This window comes from Toxotes jaculatrix, chromosome 1, assembly GCF_017976425.1.
Source record: "Toxotes jaculatrix isolate fToxJac2 chromosome 1, fToxJac2.pri, whole genome shotgun sequence".
Lineage (NCBI taxonomy): Eukaryota > Metazoa > Chordata > Actinopteri > Toxotidae > Toxotes > Toxotes jaculatrix.
In genome coordinates this window covers 27,590,796-27,613,407 of record NC_054394.1, presented here as the reverse complement: position 1 = coordinate 27,613,407, position 22,612 = coordinate 27,590,796, and the positions used below count along the sequence as shown (strand labels likewise).

Genomic DNA, 22,612 nt, shown 5'->3' with positions numbered 1-22,612 from the left:
ATGATGTTTTTATGACATTTTGAGGTCGAAAAAAATTTTGACTTTTTTTCACCGATTTTGACGCCTTACTATACTATGACGTTTTTTATGACATTTTGAGGTCGAAAAAATTTTTGACTTTTTTTGGCCGAAAAAAACGCCTTACTATACTATGACGTTTTTTATGACATTTTGAGGTCAAATAAAATTTTGACTTTTTTTCACCGATTTTGACGCCTTACTATACTATGACGTTTTTTATGACATTTTGAGGTCGAAAAAAATTTTGACTTTTTTTGGCCGAAAAAAACGCCTTACTATACTATGACGTTTTTTATGACATTTTGAGGTCGAAAAAAATTTTGACTTTTTTTGGTCGAAAAAAACACCTTACTATACAATGACGTTTTTTATGACATTTTGAGGTCGAAAAAATTTTTGACTTTTTTTGGTCGAAAAAAACACCTTACTATACTATGACGTTTTTTATGACATTTTGAGGTCGAAAAAATTTTTGACTTTTTTTGCCCGAAAAAAACGCCTTACTATACTATGACGTTTTTTATGACATTTTGAGGTCGATAAAAATTTTGACTTTTTTTTCACCGATTTTGACGCCTTACTATACTATGACGTTTTTTATGACATTTTGAGGTCGAAAAAAATTTTGACTTTTTTTGTCCGAAAAAAATGTCATACTATACTACGACGTTTTTTATGACATTTTGAGGTCGAAAAAAATTTTGACTTTTTTTGGCCGAAAAAAACGCCTTACTATACTATGACATTTTTTATGACATTTTTAGGTCGAAAAAAATTTTGACTTTTTTTCACCGATTTTGACGCCTTACTATACTATGTCGTTTTTTATGACATTTTGAGGTCGAAAAAAATTTTGACTTTTTTTGGCCGAAAAAAACGCCTTACTATACTATGACGTTTTTTATGACATTTTGAGGTCGAAAAAAATTTTGACTTTTTTTGGCCGAAAAAAACGCCTTACTATACTATGACGTTTTTTATGACATTTTGAGGTCGATAAAAATTTTGACTTTTTTTGGTCGAAAAAAACACCTTACTATACTATGACGTTTTTTATGACATTTTGAGGTCGAAAAAATTTTTGACTTTTTTTGGTCGAAAAAAACACCTTACTATACTATGACGTTTTTTATGACATTTTGAGGTCGAAAAAAATTTTGACTTTTTTTGGCCGAAAAAAACGCCTTACTATACTATGACGTTTTTTATGACATTTTGAGGTCGAAAAAATTTTTGACTTTTTTTGGCTGAAAAAAACGCCTTACTATACTATGACGTTTTTTATGACATTTTGAGGTCGAAAAAATTTTTGACTTTTTTTGGCCGAAAAAAACGCCTTACTATACTATGACGTTTTTTATGACATTTTGAGGTCGAAAAAAATTTTGACTTTTTTTGGCCGAAAAAAACGCCTTACTATACTATGACGTTTTTTATGACATTTTGAGGTCTAAAAAATTTTTGACTTTTTTTGGCTGAAAAAAACGCCTTACTATACTATGACGTTTTTTATGACATTTTGAGGTCGAAAAAATTTTTTGACTTTTTTTCACCGATTTTGAAGCCTTACTATACTATGACGTTTTTTATGACATTTTGAGGTCGAAAAAAATTTTGACTTTTTTTGGCCGAAAAAAACGCCTTACTATACTATGACGTTTTTTATGACATTTTGAGGTCGAAAAAAATTTCGACTTTTTTTGGCCGAAAAAAACGCCTTACTATACTATGACGTTTTTTATGACATTTTGAGGTCGAAAAAAATTTTGACTTTTTTTGGCCGAAAAAAACGCCTTACTATACTATGATGTTTTTATGACATTTTGAGGTCGAAAAAAATTTTGACTTTTTTTCACCGATTTTGACGCCTTACTATACTATGACGTTTTTTATGACATTTTGAGGTCGAAAAAATTTTTGACTTTTTTTGGCCGAAAAAAACGCCTTACTATACTATGATGTTTTTTATGACATTTTGAGGTCGAAAAAAATTTTGACTTTTTTTCACCGATTTTGACGCCTTACTATACTATGTCGTTTTTTATGACATTTTGAGGTCGAAAAAATTTTGACTTTTTTTGGCCGAAAAAAACGCCTTACTATACTATGACGTTTTTTATGACATTTTGAGGTCGAAAAAAATTTTGACTTTTTTTGGCCGAAAAAAACGCCTTACTATACTATGACGTTTTTTATGACATTTTGAGGTCGATAAAAATTTTGACTTTTTTTGGTCGAAAAAAACACCTTACTATACTATGACGTTTTTTATGACATTTTGAGGTCGAAAAAATTTTTGACTTTTTTTGGTCGAAAAAAACACCTTACTATACTATGACGTTTTTTATGACATTTTGAGGTCGAAAAAAATTTTGACTTTTTTTGGCCGAAAAAAACGCCTTACTATACTATGACGTTTTTTATGACATTTTGAGGTCGAAAAAATTTTTGACTTTTTTTGGCTGAAAAAAACGCCTTACTATACTATGACGTTTTTTATGACATTTTGAGGTCGAAAAAATTTTTGACTTTTTTTGGCTGAAAAAAAACGCCTTACTATACTATGACGTTTTTTATGACATTTTGAGGTCGAAAAAATTTTTTGACTTTTTTTCACCGATTTTGATGCCTTACTATACTATGACGTTTTTTATGACATTTTGAGGTCAAAAAAATTTTTGACTTTTTTTGGCCGATTTTGACGCCTTACTATACTATGACGTTTTTTATGACATTTTGAGGTCGAAAAAATTTTTGACTTTTTTTCACCGATTTTGACGCCTTACTATACTACGACGTTTTTTATGACATTTTGAGGTCGAAAAAAATTTTGACTTTTTTTCACCGATTTTGACGCCTTACTATACTATGTCGTTTTTTATGACATTTTGAGGTCGAAAAAATTTTGACTTTTTTTGGCCGAAAAAAACGCCTTACTATACTATGACGTTTTTTATGACATTTTGAGGTCGAAAAAAATTTTGACTTTTTTTGGCCGAAAAAAACGCCTTACTATACTAAGACGTTTTTTATGACATTTTGAGGTCGAAAAAATTTTTGACTTTTTTTGGCCAAAAAAAACGCCTTACTATACTATGACGTTTTTTATGACATTTTGAGGTCAAAAAAAACTTTGACTTTTTTTTCACCGATTTTGACGCCTTACTATACTATGACGTTTTTTATGACATTTTGAGGTCGAAAAAAATGTTGACTTTTTTTCACCGATTTTGACGCCTTACTATACTATGTCGTTTTTTATGACATTTTGAGGTCGAAAAAAATTTTGACTTTTTTTGGCCGAAAAAAACGCCTTACTATACTATGACGTTTTTTATGACATTTTGAGGTCGAAAAAAATTTTGACTTTTTTTGGCCGAAAAAAACGCCTTACTATACTATGACGTTTTTTATGACATTTTGAGGTCTAAAAAATTTTTGACTTTTTTTGGCTGAAAAAAACGCCTTACTATACTATGACGTTTTTTATGACATTTTGAGGTCGAAAAAATTTTTTGACTTTTTTTCACCGATTTTGAAGCCTTACTATACTATGACGTTTTTTATGACATTTTGAGGTCGAAAAAAATTTTGACTTTTTTTGGCCGAAAAAAACGCCTTACTATACTATGACGTTTTTTATGACATTTTGAGGTCGAAAAAAATTTCGACTTTTTTTGGCCGAAAAAAACGCCTTACTATACTATGACGTTTTTTATGACATTTTGAGGTCGAAAAAAATTTTGACTTTTTTTGGCCGAAAAAAACGCCTTACTATACTATGATGTTTTTATGACATTTTGAGGTCGAAAAAAATTTTGACTTTTTTTCACCGATTTTGACGCCTTACTATACTATGACGTTTTTTATGACATTTTGAGGTCGAAAAAATTTTTGACTTTTTTTGGCCGAAAAAAACGCCTTACTATACTATGACGTTTTTTATGACATTTTGAGGTCAAATAAAATTTTGACTTTTTTTCACCGATTTTGACGCCTTACTATACTATGACGTTTTTTATGACATTTTGAGGTCGAAAAAAATTTTGACTTTTTTTGGCCGAAAAAAACGCCTTACTATACTATGACGTTTTTTATGACATTTTGAGGTCGAAAAAAATTTTGACTTTTTTTGGTCGAAAAAAACACCTTACTATACAATGACGTTTTTTATGACATTTTGAGGTCGAAAAAATTTTTGACTTTTTTTGGTCGAAAAAAACACCTTACTATACTATGACGTTTTTTATGACATTTTGAGGTCGAAAAAATTTTTGACTTTTTTTGCCCGAAAAAAACGCCTTACTATACTATGACGTTTTTTATGACATTTTGAGGTCGATAAAAATTTTGACTTTTTTTTCACCGATTTTGACGCCTTACTATACTATGACGTTTTTTATGACATTTTGAGGTCGAAAAAAATTTTGACTTTTTTTGTCCGAAAAAAATGTCATACTATACTACGACGTTTTTTATGACATTTTGAGGTCGAAAAAAATTTTGACTTTTTTTGGCCGAAAAAAACGCCTTACTATACTATGACATTTTTTATGACATTTTTAGGTCGAAAAAAATTTTGACTTTTTTTCACCGATTTTGACGCCTTACTATACTATGTCGTTTTTTATGACATTTTGAGGTCGAAAAAAATTTTGACTTTTTTTGGCCGAAAAAAACGCCTTACTATACTATGATGTTTTTTATGACATTTTGAGGTCGAAAAAAATTTTGACTTTTTTTCACCGATTTTGACGCCTTACTATACTATGACGTTTTTTATGACATTTTGAGGTCGAAAAAAATTTTGACTTTTTTTGGCCGAAAAAAACGCCTTACTATACTATGACGTTTTTTATGACATTTTGAGGTCGAAAAAAATTTTGACTTTTTTTGGCCGAAAAAAACGCCTTACTATACTATGACGTTTTTTATGACATTTTGAGGTCGAAAAAAATTTTGACTTTTTTTGGCCGAAAAAAACGCCTTACTATACTATGACGTTTTTTATGACATTTTGAGGTCGAAAAAAATTTTGACTTTTTTTGGTCGAAAAAAACGCCTTACTATACTATGACGTTTTTTATGACATTTTGAGGTCGAAAAAATTTTTTGACTTTTTTTCGCCGATTTTGATGCCTTACTATACTATGACGTTTTTTATGACATTTTGAGGTCGAAAAAAATTTTGACTTTTTTTGGCCGAAAAAAACGCCTTACTATACTATGACGTTTTTTATGACATTTTGAGGTCGAAAAAAATTTTGACTTTTTTTGGCCGAAAAAAACGCCTTACTATACAATGACGTTTTTTATGACATTTTGAGGTCGAAAAAATTTTTGACTTTTTTTCACCGATTTTGACGCCTTACTATACTATGACGTTTTTTATGACATTTTGAGGTCGAAAAAAATTTTGACTTTTTTTGGCCGAAAAAAACGCCTTACTATACTATGACGTTTTTTATGACATTTTGAGGTCGAAAAAAATTTTGACTTTTTTTGGCCGAAAAAAACGCCTTACTATACTATGACGTTTTTTATGACATTTTGAGGTCGAAAAAAATTTTGACTTTTTTTGGCCGAAAAAAACGCCTTACTATACTATGACGTTTTTTATGACATTTTGAGGTCGATAAAAATTTTGACTTTTTTTCACCGATTTTGACGCCTTACTATACTATGACGTTTTTTATGACATTTTGAGGTCGAAAAAAATTTTGACTTTTTTTCACCGATTTTGACGCCTTACTATACTATGACGTTTTTTATGACATTTTGAGGTCGAAAAAAATTTTGACTTTTTTTGGCCGAAAAAAACGCCTTACTATACTATGACGTTTTTTATGACATTTTGAGGTCAAAAAAAACTTTGACTTTTTTTTCACCGATTTTGACGCCTTACTATACTATGACGTTTTTTATGACATTTTGAGGTTGAAAAAAATTTTGACTTTTTTTGTCCGAAAAAAATGTCATACTATACTATGACGTTTTTTATGACATTTTTAGGTCGAAAAAAATTTTGACTTTTTTTCACCGATTTTGACGCCTTACTATACTATGTCGTTTTTTATGACATTTTGAGGTCGAAAAAATTTTTGACTTTTTTTGGTCGAAAAAAACACCTTACTATACTATGACGTTTTTTATGACATTTTGAGGTCGAAAAAAATTTTGACTTTTTTTGGCCGAAAAAAACGCCTTACTATACTATGACGTTTTTTATGACATTTTGAGGTCGAAAAAATTTTTGACTTTTTTTGGCTGAAAAAAACGCCTTACTATACTATGACGTTTTTTATGACATTTTGAGGTCGAAAAAATTTTTGACTTTTTTTGGCTGAAAAAAAACGCCTTACTATACTATGACGTTTTTTATGACATTTTGAGGTCGAAAAAATTTTTTGACTTTTTTTCACCGATTTTGATGCCTTACTATACTATGACGTTTTTTATGACATTTTGAGGTCAAAAAAATTTTTGACTTTTTTTGGCCGATTTTGACGCCTTACTATACTATGACGTTTTTTATGACATTTTGAGGTCGAAAAAATTTTTGACTTTTTTTCACCGATTTTGACGCCTTACTATACTACGACGTTTTTTATGACATTTTGAGGTCGAAAAAAATTTTGACTTTTTTTCACCGATTTTGACGCCTTACTATACTATGTCGTTTTTTATGACATTTTGAGGTCGAAAAAATTTTGACTTTTTTTGGCCGAAAAAAACGCCTTACTATACTATGACGTTTTTTATGACATTTTGAGGTCGAAAAAAATTTTGACTTTTTTTGGCCGAAAAAAACGCCTTACTATACTAAGACGTTTTTTATGACATTTTGAGGTCGAAAAAATTTTTGACTTTTTTTGGCCAAAAAAAACGCCTTACTATACTATGACGTTTTTTATGACATTTTGAGGTCAAAAAAAACTTTGACTTTTTTTTCACCGATTTTGACGCCTTACTATACTATGACGTTTTTTATGACATTTTGAGGTCGAAAAAAATTTTGACTTTTTTTGGCCGAAAAAAACGCCTTACTATACTATGACGTTTTTTATGACATTTTGAGGTCTAAAAAATTTTTGACTTTTTTTGGCTGAAAAAAACGCCTTACTATACTATGACGTTTTTTATGACATTTTGAGGTCGAAAAAATTTTTTGACTTTTTTTCACCGATTTTGAAGCCTTACTATACTATGACGTTTTTTATGACATTTTGAGGTCGAAAAAAATTTTGACTTTTTTTGGCCGAAAAAAACGCCTTACTATACTATGACGTTTTTTATGACATTTTGAGGTCGAAAAAAATTTCGACTTTTTTTGGCCGAAAAAAACGCCTTACTATACTATGACGTTTTTTATGACATTTTGAGGTCGAAAAAAATTTTGACTTTTTTTGGCCGAAAAAAACGCCTTACTATACTATGATGTTTTTATGACATTTTGAGGTCGAAAAAAATTTTGACTTTTTTTCACCGATTTTGACGCCTTACTATACTATGACGTTTTTTATGACATTTTGAGGTCGAAAAAATTTTTGACTTTTTTTGGCCGAAAAAAACGCCTTACTATACTATGACGTTTTTTATGACATTTTGAGGTCAAATAAAATTTTGACTTTTTTTCACCGATTTTGACGCCTTACTATACTATGACGTTTTTTATGACATTTTGAGGTCGAAAAAAATTTTGACTTTTTTTGGCCGAAAAAAACGCCTTACTATACTATGACGTTTTTTATGACATTTTGAGGTCGAAAAAAATTTTGACTTTTTTTGGTCGAAAAAAACACCTTACTATACAATGACGTTTTTTATGACATTTTGAGGTCGAAAAAATTTTTGACTTTTTTTGGCCGAAAAAAACACCTTACTATACTATGACGTTTTTTATGACATTTTGAGGTCGAAAAAATTTTTTGACTTTTTTTCACCGATTTTGACGCCTTACTATACTATGACGTTTTTTATGACATTTTGAGGTCGAAAAAATTTTTGACTTTTTTTGGCCGATTTTGACGCCTTACTATACTATGACGTTTTTTATGACATTTTGAGGTCGAAAAAATTTTTGACTTTTTTTCACCGATTTTGACGCCTTACTATACTACGACGTTTTTTATGACATTTTGAGGTCGAAAAAATTTTTGACTTTTTTTGGCTGAAAAAAACGCCTTACTATACTATGTCGTTTTTTATGACATTTTGAGGTCGAAAAAATTTTTGACTTTTTTTGGCTGAAAAAAAACGCCTTACTATACTATGACGTTTTTTATGACATTTTGAGGTCGAAAAAATTTTTTGACTTTTTTTCACCGATTTTGATGCCTTACTATACTATGACGTTTTTTATGACATTTTGAGGTCAAAAAAATTTTTGACTTTTTTTGGCCGATTTTGACGCCTTACTATACTATGACGTTTTTTATGACATTTTGAGGTCGAAAAAATTTTTGACTTTTTTTCACCGATTTTGACGCCTTACTATACTACGACGTTTTTTATGACATTTTGAGGTCGAAAAAAATTTTGACTTTTTTTCACCGATTTTGACGCCTTACTATACTATGTCGTTTTTTATGACATTTTGAGGTCGAAAAAATTTTGACTTTTTTTGGCCGAAAAAAACGCCTTACTATACTATGACGTTTTTTATGACATTTTGAGGTCGAAAAAAATTTTGACTTTTTTTGGCCGAAAAAAACGCCTTACTATACTATGACGTTTTTTATGACATTTTGAGGTCGATAAAAATTTTGACTTTTTTTGGTCGAAAAAAACACCTTACTATACTATGACGTTTTTTATGACATTTTGAGGTCGAAAAAATTTTTGACTTTTTTTGGTCGAAAAAAACACCTTACTATACTATGACGTTTTTTATGACATTTTGAGGTCGAAAAAAATTTTGACTTTTTTTGGCCGAAAAAAACGCCTTACTATACTATGACGTTTTTTATGACATTTTGAGGTCGATAAAAATTTTGACTTTTTTTCACCGATTTTGACGCCTTACTATACTATGACGTTTTTTATGACATTTTGAGGTCGAAAAAAATTTTGACTTTTTTTCACCGATTTTGACGCCTTACTATACTATGACGTTTTTTATGACATTTTGAGGTCGAAAAAAATTTTGACTTTTTTTGGCCGAAAAAAACGCCTTACTATACTAAGACGTTTTTTATGACATTTTGAGGTCGAAAAAATTTTTGACTTTTTTTGGCCAAAAAAAACGCCTTACTATACTATGACGTTTTTTATGACATTTTGAGGTCAAAAAAAACTTTGACTTTTTTTTCACCGATTTTGACGCCTTACTATACTATGACGTTTTTTATGACATTTTGAGGTTGAAAAAAATTTTGACTTTTTTTGTCCGAAAAAAATGTCATACTATACTATGACGTTTTTTATGACATTTTTAGGTCGAAAAAAATTTTGACTTTTTTTCACCGATTTTGACGCCTTACTATACTATGTCGTTTTTTATGACATTTTGAGGTCGAAAAAAATTTTGACTTTTTTTGGCCGAAAAAAACGCCTTACTATACTATGACGTTTTTTATGACATTTTGAGGTCGAAAAAAATTTTGACTTTTTTTGGCCGAAAAAAACGCCTTACTATACTATGACGTTTTTTATGACATTTTGAGGTCGAAAAAATTTTTTACTTTTTTTGGCTGAAAAAAACGCCTTACTATACTATGACGTTTTTTATGACATTTTGAGGTCGAAAAAATTTTTTGACTTTTTTTCACCGATTTTGAAGCCTTACTATACTATGACGTTTTTTATGACATTTTGAGGTCAAAAAATTTTTTGACTTTTTTTGGCCGATTTTGACGCCTTACTATACTATGACGTTTTTTATGACATTTTGAGGTCGAAAAAATTTTTGACTTTTTTTCACCGATTTTGACGCCTTACTATACTATGACGTTTTTTATGACATTTTGAGGTCAAAAAAAATTTTGACTTTTTTTCACCGATTTTGACGCCTTACTATACTATGACGTTTTTTATGACATTTTGAGGTCGAAAAATTTTTTGACTTTTTCTGGCCGATTTTTACGCCATACTATACTATGACGTTTTTTATGACATTTTGAGGTCGAAAAAAATGTTGACTTTTTTTCACCGATTTTGACGCCTTACTATACTATGACGTTTTTTATGACATTTTGAGGTCGAAAAAAAATTTGACTTTTTTTGGCCGAAAAAAACGCCTTACTATACTAAGACGTTTTTTATGACATTTTGAGGTCGAAAAAATTTTTGACTTTTTTTGGCCGAAAAAAACGCCTTACTATACTATGACGTTTTTTATGACATTTTGAGGTCGAAAAAAATTTTGACTTTTTTTTCACCGATTTTGACGCCTTACTATACTATGACGTTTTTTATGACATTTTGAGGTCGAAAAAAATTTTGACTTTTTTTGGCCGAAAAAAACGCCTTACTATACTATGACGTTTTTTATGACATTTTTAGGTCGAAAAAAATTTTGACTTTTTTTTCACCGATTTTGACGCCTTACTATACTATCACGTTTTTTATGACATTTTGAGGTCGAAAAAAAATTTGACTTTTTTTGGCCGAAAAAAACGCCTTACTATACTATGACGTTTTTTATGACATTTTGAGGTCAAAAAATTTTTTGACTTTTTTTGGCCGATTTTGACGCCTTACTATACTATGACGTTTTTAATGACATTTTGAGGTCGAAAAAATTTTTGACTTTTTTTCACCGATTTTGACGCCTTACTATACTATGACGTTTTTTATGACATTTTGAGGTCAAAAAAAATTTTGACTTTTTTTCACCGATTTTGACGCCTTACTATACTATGACGTTTTTTATGACATTTTGAGGTCGAAAAAAATTTTGACTTTTTTTGCCCGAAAAAAACGCCTTACTATACTATGACGTTTTTTATGACATTTTGAGGTCGATAAAAATTTTGACTTTTTTTTCACCGATTTTGACGCCTTACTATACTATGACGTTTTTTATGACATTTTGAGGTCAAAAAAAATTTTGACTTTTTTTCACCGATTTTGACGCCTTACTATACTATGACGTTTTTTATGACATTTTGAGGTCGAAAAAAATTTTGACTTTTTTTGGCCGAAAAAAACGCCTTACTATACTATGACGTTTTTTATGACATTTTGAGGTCGAAAAAAATTTTGACTTTTTTTGGCCGAAAAAAACGCCTTACTATACTATGACGTTTTTTATGACATTTTGAGGTTGAAAAAAATTTTGACTTTTTTTGGCCGAAAAAAACGCCTTACTATACTATGACGTTTTTTATGACATTTTGAGGTCGAAAAAATTTTTGACTTTTTTTGGCTGAAAAAAACGCCTTACTATACTATGACTTTTTTATGACATTTTGAGGTCGAAAAATTTTTTTGACTTTTTTTCACCGATTTTGATGCCTTACTATACTATGACGTTTTTTATGACATTTTGAGGTCGAAAAAAATTTGACTTTTTTTGGCCGAAAAAAACGCCTTACTATACTATGACGTTTTTTATGACATTTTGAGGTCGAAAAAAATTTTGACTTTTTTTGGCTGAAAAAAACGCCTTACTATACTATGACATTTTTTATGACATTTTGAGGTCAAAAAAAATTTTGACTTTTTTTCACCGATTTTGACGCCTTACTATACTATGACGTTTTTTATGACATTTTGAGGTCGAAAAAAATTTTGACTTTTTTTGGCCGAAAAAAACGCCTTACCATACTATGACGTTTTTTATGACATTTTGAGGTCGGAAAAAAATTTGACTTTTTTTCACCGATTTTGACGCCTTACTATACTACGACGTTTTTTATGACATTTTGAGGTCGAAAAAATTTTTGACTTTTTTTGGCCGAAAAAAACGCCATACTATACTATGACGTTTTTTATGACATTTTGAAGTCGAAAAAAATTTTGACTTGTTTTCACCGATTTTGACGCCTTACTATACTATGACGTTTTTTATGACATTTTGAGGTCGAAAAAAATTTTGACTTTTTTTGGCCGAAAAAAACGCCATACTATACTATGACGTTTTTTATGACATTTTGAAGTCGAAAAAAAATTTTGACTTTTTTTCACCGATTTTGACGCCTTACTATACTATGACGTTTTTTATGACATTTTGAGGTCGAAAAAAATTTTGACTTTTTTTGGCCGAAAAAAACGCCTTACTATACTATGACGTTTTGAGGTCGAAAAAAATTTTGACTTTTTTTGGCCGATTTTGACGCCTTACTATACTATGACGTTTTTTATGACATTCTGAGGTCGAAAAAATTTTTGACTTTTTTTCACCGATTTTGACGCCTTACTATACTATGACGTTTTTTATGACATTTTGAGGTCAAAATTTTTTTTTGACTTTTTCTGGCCGATTTTGACGCCTTACTATACTATGACCATTTTTATGACATTTTGAGGCCAAAAAAAATTTTTTGACTTTTTTTGGCCGATTTTGACGCCTAACGGCTGTATGACATTTTTTATGACATTTTGAGGTCTTACTAAAATAAACAGCCCGCCCCTTATCAATAGATCCCCAAAACACAAAAATGTAACAGCATGTAAATTAAACGTTTTTTTTTTTGCTTGTAATGTTGGCTATTTTAACATGGGGTTAAATGGATAATTGCTCACTTTTGGAGCCAGCCCCCAGCGGCAGCCGAGAAACGCGAACGTGGAAGTGATCCTCACTGCTGAAACCTATAACTCTTGCCTTGGTTACATTCCACTCTGTGCCACCTGCGGCTGCGAGGACACGCTGCTGCGGTACACTGATACTGCATTTTATAGGGTAAAAAAATAAAAAAACGTTCCGACCACCGAAACCTCCCGATGGCCAGCCTGCCCCTGCAGTTACAATGAAAATCAGTCTGTATACAGTAGGATGACCGGAAGTTTTGACCGGAAGTACTCTGCCCACACACTCAAGTTCTAACATCAGCGGTTGCCATATTGTGCAAGGAGTGAATTTCCCTGTAGCCAAAGAGCCCAGATAATCTTTTTCCGTGTAGCCATGCAACTTTATTTAATGCATTTTACATAACCCTAGAAAAATGTCAAAGACAACATGGATGTACTGTCGATGGCAAAAACAACCAGGTAAAGTCTGATCGGGCGTTCACAGTCATGCTCACCAGTGGTGGGTTCGACTGATGGTTCATCCTTTGTGGCACCTTGAACCTTTGCTTTGGTCAGCTTTGTTTTTTGCACTTGTACTAATGTGTCATTGCTCCTTCATCCAGTCTTAATACTCTTAATGTTTCTGTTAACTGTAGACACATTTGATGTTTGACACACCTGATAAATGAACTACACTGAGCTTCATTTGGGACAACTTTATTATATTGCCAAAGCTGTACATATTCTATAAATACTTTTTCAAAGACTGGAATACTTACACCTGGCATCTCATTTCTTTTTTTTTTATTACCTTCTTGTTACAGCAGCTGGCTAGAACAATGACAAGAGATGAGTTGTAATAATCCAGTTTAAGAAAAAAAAAAGTTTTTATAACTGAAGCAGAAAGAGCTGTGTCCCACTTCCCAAACTGATTTTGGAGATGCTTCAGATGGAGTTCTGTGTTATCCATGAATGGAAAAGCATCTTCTCAACAGCCTACTGATTATTTTCCTTTGCGCAGTTAAGTTACTAAAAAATTCGAGCATGTCAGAATCAAAATAAAACATCTTCCAGTGATATCGCTGTACCGATATATTGCTGCTCTGGAGAAACTTCACCACATGAACGCACGCTGCACACACACACACACACTCTTGCCGTGAAAGTTAATGGGGCCAGCGATGGGAGCAGATTCTACAGTTCTGTACTATCACGGAACAGAAACAACATTAAGACTCTGTGTTCTCCTCGAGGAGCAGATGACCACAGCTGTAGGCTTCAACACGTCTGAACCGTAAATCAACATCAATCACAGGATGGAAAACAGCTGCGGTGAGTTAAGAGATTTCTTTAAAATCCTAATCAGTGATGTAAAAGCAGGTGTTTCTCCTTGGCTGCTTGGTCACAGAATAAGGTGTTAATCATTGAACTACTTTTTATAGGAAAAATGCACAAAATGTTTCTAAAATGTGAGCATATTCTGTTTTTTTCCTATGCTGGTAGACTGAGTTTTTGAATTGCAGGTTGGACAAAACCAATTTGAACAAGTCAGCTTTGACTCTGTGAAACTACAATGGGCATCTCAAACCATTCACACCTCTGTCACACTTTGTATAAGTGGTCTTGTTATTCAGTCTAAAATGATTAAGAGAAAGTCCAAGTGGTTTTTGTTAACAAGCATTACCGGATTCAGTTTTTAGCTACTTTTGAACTCAGTGAATTGACTTTGTTAGTATTGATTTTAACTGCCACCAGTGGAGGGTGTGGAGCCATTTTACCACAGGTTTGTTGACACTTGTCGTTCTTTTCGATCACCATAGCTGTGGACAATATCTCTGACTCAGCTGCTTCTAATTATGGGATAAACAATATTACATAAATGCGGCAAAAGTCCATGAACCGGGACATTTGTTGACCTGATTTACAGGTCAACAAATGTACAGCTGACACCAAGTCACTGTTCAACATAAAATGACCTGCTAAAGACTGAATAACATAAATAACAACAACCTCTTGTAGAAAATGTGACAGCACCTCCTGCAGTTACACATCGCACACTGTGATGTGACACTGGTTTGAGCCCTGTGAGTTTGGTTTTCACAGGAAAAAAAAAAGAAGTGCGTGAACAGCATCAGAAACAGTTCAGATGCATGACACATGGCTTGTAGTGGCTGAATTAAAATGGAAAGGGCACTGTACTCTTACTCACTGTACAGCATCTCCACCACCTGCTGTTGTTCAGAAACACCTGCCGTGACATCACTGACTGGGGGTGTGGCCTGAGCGCAAAATGCTCCAAACTTTGCACCCACCGCAGCTGGGAGTTTTTTTTTTTTTTTTTTCCCCATCCCTGATCTGGAGTTGATTTACCTTGAAAAGACAAACTTTAAACAGTCATGTCACATGGAATCATCATATTCACATCAATCAATATGTACTTGTAAAAAAAAGTTCGTTCTTACATTCTTCACCCTGTGAAAGCCAGTGAACTCAAGAAAACCTGGCTCTGGCAATGGCTAACTACTTCGTAAGTATTGCACATCTAGCAAATGAACAATTTGTAACATTTTTTTCTTTTTCAGAGAAATGTACAGTCAATATGTATATATTAAATAAATACTATATATAGAAATATATATAATATTTATTTTTCATCATAGTAACATGCAATTAATAACAGCAGACCACAGACGAGAAATTTTACAGTAGAACTAGAACAGTAATTCGGCCTTGCAGGCTGAGCTAGGGCAAGAGAACACATCTGAGAACACTCACATTATTTTAGGGTTCAAACACCTTTAAGAAGCGTTTACATGCGGTGCTCTGGTGCAGTATACAGTAGCATTTTCAGTATGGGACGTCCTGCACTACAAGAGGGTCTCTTGGTTGTTTGTTTTTTTTTTTTTGTTTTTTTTCCACCAGTTTAAACTTCAGACAGACTGGAACTTTACAGTAACCACATATCACAGAACAACTCACATAGTCGTACGGAGACGGGCGCGAGAGGGGAGGGGACGCTACTCTGTAGTGAATGTCAAGGCTGTGCACGGGACCTGCATGCACTCTGTGCCTCGGGGCTATCCCTCACATCTCCTGTGGGTAAAACAGTGGGGCCTTGGCAGCGGGAACAATAGAAGACTTTCACACAGAGGAGAAGAGCTTGAGTCTACTTCTCCCAAGTTAAGAAGCAGGCAAACATTTAGCTAGTTGTTATGATCATCGGGACGACAGTGTTGAGGGGCTGGAAGTATTTACACGACATCACAGACCAAACACGTCTAACACAATAAGATCTGAACGGGGTCTCAGGCTCATATATACAGGGGGGAGCAGGAATTGTGTGCTTAGAGTAAAGTTTAGGGATTGTCAGAAGTCTGTGGTTTTAGAGCTGAGATGCAGTTTCAAGTAGAGAGGCACACCAAGTACTAGGGAGGGGTGGTGGGGGGTGCACGGAGTGTAGACTAGCTAGGAAGGGGTCTCGGCGACAGAATCTTGGGTTTTCCTTCCGCCTCCTTCCCCTTCACTGCCGCCACGTAGGAGAAAAGGCAGAGGACCGAATAACAGATCTGATGTGCCTGCAGAGGGGGAAAAAAAAATAGCTGTGAGGACGATAATATCCCAGGTGTGAGGCCACATCTGTGCAGTGTTAAAAAAATAACATGAGGAACAAAGCTGGACAAAGAGGTTCCTCTCAGCCTAAACACTGTAGGAGTATGGAGTGCTGCATACTTCAGAGTTTAACAGCTCAGTACCCTGCGAAGTTTCTGACCACACTCCGGACGGGCGGCTGCGTTTTGTCTGTATCGTGCCCTCTGGTATCACGACACACTCTGACGCCACCACTTTCATGATGCTCTGCTCATTGACAGCTTGTGGCAGTAAAACTCTAAGATGTGGAGCAATGAGCCAACACAGGCAGCTCTCAGGTAAACACCGGTGTAAAGAAACCACATTTTAAATTCTTCAGCTCTGCAGCTGCTTTATGAGCAAGGATGCACACAGTGTTTCTGTGAGTAACACTGTAAACAACTTTTGTTTACAAGAAAACTCAACAGGGCTCCTTAAATTTCTGGGCTCTACATACTGTATTTTTAAGAAATCTGAAGTTTCACATTTGCCTGAACTCAACTTTGAAAACCTACTGATCGATCAGTGAATTGGAATTTCTGCTTTATTTAAGCTTTATTTACAGGTTGGTAAATTCCGGTTTGTTTTCCGAATAATCTCATGGGAAGTTTCCTGGAAAGAACCATGTAATTTCGTGCTGATTTCAGGTTGAACAGAGTGATCAGTTCGTACACCTTCAATTATTTGTGAATGCTAATCTAGAACAACATTGAGACTTTTATTCAGATGACAAAAGGTGAGCTGAGCATGTGAAATGTATGTTTTGCCTACATTTGCTGCATAAATGAAGACTAATGCTTCCAATAATAAAAGAATGAGTAATACATAATCAGTAGGGTTTCAATGGAGCAATTTCTTTTACAGAAATTCATCTGGTAATCAATAATAATGCAACACAACTAATTGATCAAAATAAAATCATAGCCCCAGAACTTTGTCTCGATTTTTCCTGTAATTAGTACAAAACCACACAGTTCTTTCCAGGAAACTTTAAAGGAATTAAAAGGAAATGACAGACCTGTAAAATAAAGTGCCACCTATTAACACCAGTTGGTGGAACACTGCCCAGAGTCAGGATGCGACAAGACTTTGTGAAATTCCCCTTTAACCTGTTGAGATGGGTCTAATAAAATCCTGGTCTCAATCTGGTTCAAACTGTACGACATCAGTTTGAAGGGTGTCTGTATTTCAGTACTCTAACACACTGTAAGATGAAGTGGAGACATCCACTCATTACACTGAGGAAAGTGACTAAAGCTGCTATAATCCTTTTAATGAGCAGAGGGAGTCAAACTGCTTCACTCTAAGAGATGAAGTGTAAAGTGCTTCAGTTTTCAGACGTGAGTTCATGTTAGTTATCGTGTAGTTCGTCATGTTTACAGATGAGTATTTCTGCCGTGCACACCTTGTGACGATTAGTCTGCATGCACAGGTGAAAAGCACTGACTCTGACGGAGGAAGAGTGGACTCACCATGGGGGTCTTGTACTTGTGGATCACCACTTCTTTAGTTTCAGGAACTATGCCGGTGCAAGAGACAAAACAAAGAATTCAAAGGCAGCAGGAACCTCAGTGAGTTCATGTTTGAGAGCTTTGGGGGTTTACAGGGGTTAACTTTCAACAAGGTGTAAAATGAGATGTGGGCCAAGAAGAGTCCACCACAACAGTCAGGAGCACTTTGGACGTTTGAGACCAGAGGATTTGGAATTTCTGAGAAGGCAAAAGGCCAGTCTGCTTTAGGGTGAGGCGAAATGCAGTGGTTAAATCCTGGTTATGATGAAATATATTAAAACTCTGACCAATTAAATGATCCAATTTCATCTTTAAAATGATTAAAAATCCACCAAAGGCCCACGTGAATGACTAATGTAATTATTAAACTGTTTATTTTGGAAAGCAAAGTATTAAATCTGAGGCTGGGACTGCTGGTGAGACATTCATGGCCCACAAGATGGACAAATAAAAACACAAATGTCTTATAACAAGAGATTGTAAAGGTTGTTAAATTTCAAATAAAAAAAAGAACACAAGGGGGAAAAAAAAAGAAAAAGAACAACCTCCCCTCCCCGACCCTTTCCAACCCAGTGAACTGAAAAGTTAAAAGACATCACAGAGAAACAGCTACAAGAGGCCAAAATCCTTTGACCCAGGACCACGTCACTGTCCACAGGACAGATTGACTTTTCATTAGTAACTGTGAACCCATAGCAGAGATGAGGAGGCTGAGATCTGGAAAGATGAAGGGGCTGGGAAATGTTAAGTCCCTCCGCTCAACCCTCCTCCCCCCTCCCCGAAACAACAGTCCCCCACCACAGATCTCCACTTGCTGAGATCCAGAGGCAGACTGTCAGAGAATGATGACCACATGAAGAGATGGGGTCTGGGGTGATCTCCGAAAAATGAAAAGCGAGTGATGAAGGAAGCAGAGGAGAACTCAGAAAAATAAATAAATAAATAAATAAATAAATAAGTCAACGAAAGGATCGAGTGAGGAAATATTCTGCACAGAATTAGTTTGAATAAGAAAGGAGAAAGGTGACAACACTTTACCTGCTGGAGAATGAAGGTTTTCATAGTGGCAAAGATGAGGGCAACATTACAAAAGCAGCACAGAGACACGACAGTAACCCAGCCTGGCACTCAACTTCAGCCTCTGACGATCATACGCTGCACTGTCACACCGCAAGTCATCGTTTTTGAATCCTTTTCTGTTAAAGTAAAGCTGCACTCACTGCTCACTCCAGTGTAAACCACAGAGGCAGCCTGAACTACAAAACAAACTCTCTTTGCTCTATTTCTGTTTGCATCTGTTCACAATCAGTTCTCTATTTAAAAAAACAAAAAAAAACAACGCACTTTAAAAAACACAGGCCCTAGATACAGTTTGGTTTCGATCTTTTCATACATGGCTACTCTTTTGCTTTTGCTAAATAAATTATGTGACTGAAAATGTTTCTCAAGCCCTTTGTCAAAGTAGTAACACCTGGCAAATGTGTATATTATAGTTGCAGAGGGATTTTTTCCACTGTCTGATTCTATCAGAGTTCTATCATAAAACTACTGCTTATTCTCTGCTCAAGTTCAATTAATGATTTTCATTTTCCAGGTAACTTGATAGAAAAATCATTATACAGCTTGAAGAAATATTTCCAAGAGTGTTGCTGATGTTCATGGCGCCTGCTGCTGATTTCAGGTTAAATCTTAAACAGAAGATTTATTATCCATATATTCACTGTTGTGGTGTTTTAAACAACATGAAGACTATATAATTTCCAACACATACTGCTAACAGTAGAAGCATAACAATCTCTACTTTGTTTTCTTCTAAAATGATAATTTGAACATGATCAAATCCCGTTATACGGTTTGAATTATACAATTTAAAGGGTTTCTATGTTCATTATACATTAAGTCATGTATATGAATCTATGACATGAACTGACTTCTTATGATGGAACAGTCGGATTTTGATTTGTACTCGCGCCTGTTTATTGTCAGATAGAAAAACGTTGTCTAAAGGCAGCTGTGCTGTTCTGTCCTCACACTCTTCGTTCCTCTCACCAACTCTGCGCCTCTTTATTGGCTAAATGAAATGTTGCCTGCTCTAAACCTCAACACGACCATGAGGTGGAGGGAAAACCACATCCTCTGAAGAATCACTCATCACTCACTTAAACACCTGCAGACACCAGTGTCTCCGTGCTCCTCGAGGAGAACGAGTATCCAATTTAGTGAACACTTATAAGCTCTGGTCAATACATTTGCCATGAAGCTGAGTTACTGCCGTGCCGAGTACAGGCCTAGAATCAATAGATGGTGTAATTACCAAATTCCTCCAGGACAAAGACTCCCTTCACTGTATTGCACTTTTTAATGTGACTCAGCTCTATGAAAACCTAAAAACAAACAAAAAACAAACAAAACAAGACAGAACATTATTAACTCAACAACACTGGATGAAGAGTAAACACTTTATATTTAAAAATTAACCATGTTAAACTTGTTTTATTCAGTATGAAAGGTAAAAATAAAACAACTACACATGGATGCAAGCTTTTAACAGCTAATGAAAGAAAAGAAAAGCACACTATGAGAAGTTTCCATGATCAAACGCATACATGGGCGACGGCTAAATGAGGAGAAATGCATTTAGTCTGCTCAAAGCTCGAAACTAATTCAGCATGACTTGCTTCGTCAATGAAGTGTTTCAGAACTGAAAAATTTATAGTTATATTTGAATGTAAACAGCAAAGGTAGTTTAAAAAAAAAACACATTTCTTGCAATATGGCCCATATGATGCATACATGGAATTTCCGTATAAAAATGTAGACAAGGACACAAAATTAGAGTTGCCATACAGCTACAACAGTAAAAAGAAAAGATAGAGGAAACAAAAAAAGGAACCCAATAAGATGTAACTGCTAATAAGCAAACACAGCAGAGGTTGTGTACCTTCCGCTCCTTGCAGGGGGAGAGAGCATGGGAGAGAAATGGTTTGGATTATTATCGGACAGAAGAGCACAAACACTCGACGACACTCCGAGAGGGCGCTATCCACAGGAGCCTCGTACGGATTCAGATCGAGAATCTAGCTAAGAAGTTACCAGAGCCAATAAGTAAAAAAAAACCCGTCACAAGACGAATCAGCCCCAAAAACTAGGAAATAGGAGAAAAAGAAAAAAAGAGGACTAGAGGTTTGACTAGGGTATTGAGAGCTGGATTCACCTTTGTTTTCCTGGACTTTAAACATCTCAGTCCCCCAGAGCCCTCCATGCCTCCTCCTCCAGCAACAAGGGCTGGCACCAACACCACTTGCTCACACAGCAGAACAGATAAATGAGGGCAGTCACTGATGGAAAGTAAATCCTGCTACGAGGTAGGATATCACCTCCGACACCATCTCAGAGCCCAGGACCCGACCCGGTGCTCACTCACTATCACACTGAATTTAGTCATTTGATTTAAAAAGAAAAAAAAAAAAGAAAAAGAAAGAAAGAAAAAGAAAAAAAAAAGGTAAAGCTCCTGCTGAGGGTTTGGTGAAACTGTTCGACTCAAAAACCACAAAGCTCTCCATGAGGATGTTTCATGAGCTGCAAATACTCACAATCTAGCAACCGCTTATGAAAACTGTTGACTCTAGAAATGTGCTCCACTCTGAGCCTCTGTAGGAAGCTCAGTCCGATGAGAATGAAAAAAAAAACTTTCTACGTGTGGCACTCAACCCCTTGCAATTTGAAGCGCAAAAATTCAACTTGAGCCAAAAGAGGCTGAGGTAGAAAAAAAAAAGCAGAAGCAGCAGGGAAAAGCAGGCAGTAATAACAGTGAGGCAACATCCAAAGTAAAGGGTCAGTTCACCCAAATTATAAAAATATGTCGTTATTCGGACAGGAAGGTTTTACAAGATGAACGAAATTTAATTTGTAATGCTCACAGTAATAAAAAAATAAAATATATATATTTATAATCTTAAACAGCTGTGATAGAAGCCCCTTTTAATTTGATAATTTGTCTAATATTCACTCTTCTTTTGGCTGCTTTTACTCTTGACCAACTGCTGAGGGAAATATCTGGCTCTTTAGCTGATAAATGCTCCACTGTGTTCACCGAATTGAGCAACTGACTAATCATTCAACTGACAAAAAGTTAAATGTGCATCATTCACACACAAAAAGCACAAAAAAGTTCAGCTTGTCAAACATGAATTATTTGCAGGTTTTCTCTGTCTTCTGTGATACTAAACTAGACACATCTTTATGATGTCGATTGCTGGTTGAACAAAAATAATTTGAATGTGCAAACTTGGGCCTGTGATGGGCTTTTTTAAAAATATTTTGTGACATTTAATGGACTCAAATGAGAGCACAGTGTAGTATAAATCATTTACAGAGTAGATATATGTGCTGGAGCTAAAGAAAAAAAAAATATATGCAATTTAATTTCAGTCTGAATTGTTTGTTTGGAACAAAGAAGCTCAGATGAAAACTCTCCATAGTGTAATCTAAGGATTTTTCAGAGGAACCAGGACACTGTAGCTGCTGACGACTTGAAATGAAATTTTGTGAGCACCACAAATGAAATTCCTTTCACTCTGAGACAAATATCTCAAAACCCAGGATGAATTAAACCAAAACTGTCTGAATGGCTAAAAACCACTAAAAGTAAAGAGATAAGTCTTTTTCTTATAATTTGGGCAAACTGACTCTTAAAATTACTTTTGCTGTTGAGAAATCAGTTTAAAGATGCAGGATGTCTGATGAGGAGTACTGCTGTTCAGTCTTTTTTGCTCTTTGAT

At 34.2% G+C, this 22,612-nt stretch overlaps 1 protein-coding gene across 19 annotated transcripts in view; it reads right to left on the bottom strand.

Annotated features, from left to right (window-relative positions):
* Positions 1 to 13,418: 13,418 nt before the first annotated feature.
* The window catches only part of madd (MAP-kinase activating death domain), a 48,057-nt gene continuing 38,863 nt past the window's right edge, over positions 13,419 to 22,612 (bottom strand). For 13 of the 19 annotated variants that reach the window (XM_041039405.1, XM_041039412.1, XM_041039408.1 and 10 more), the window contains 3 exons: positions 20,146 to 20,215; positions 17,793 to 17,839; positions 13,419 to 16,268 (listed from right to left, as the gene is read on the bottom strand). In XM_041039405.1, the coding sequence (XP_040895339.1) occupies positions 16,155 to 16,268; positions 17,793 to 17,839; positions 20,146 to 20,215 (231 nt within the window). In that variant the 3' untranslated portion in view covers positions 13,419 to 16,154. The remainder of the gene's footprint in view (positions 16,269 to 17,792; positions 17,840 to 20,145; positions 20,216 to 22,612) is intronic. The other 6 variants (XM_041039429.1, XM_041039464.1, XM_041039436.1 and 3 more) reach the window with 1 other exon arrangement.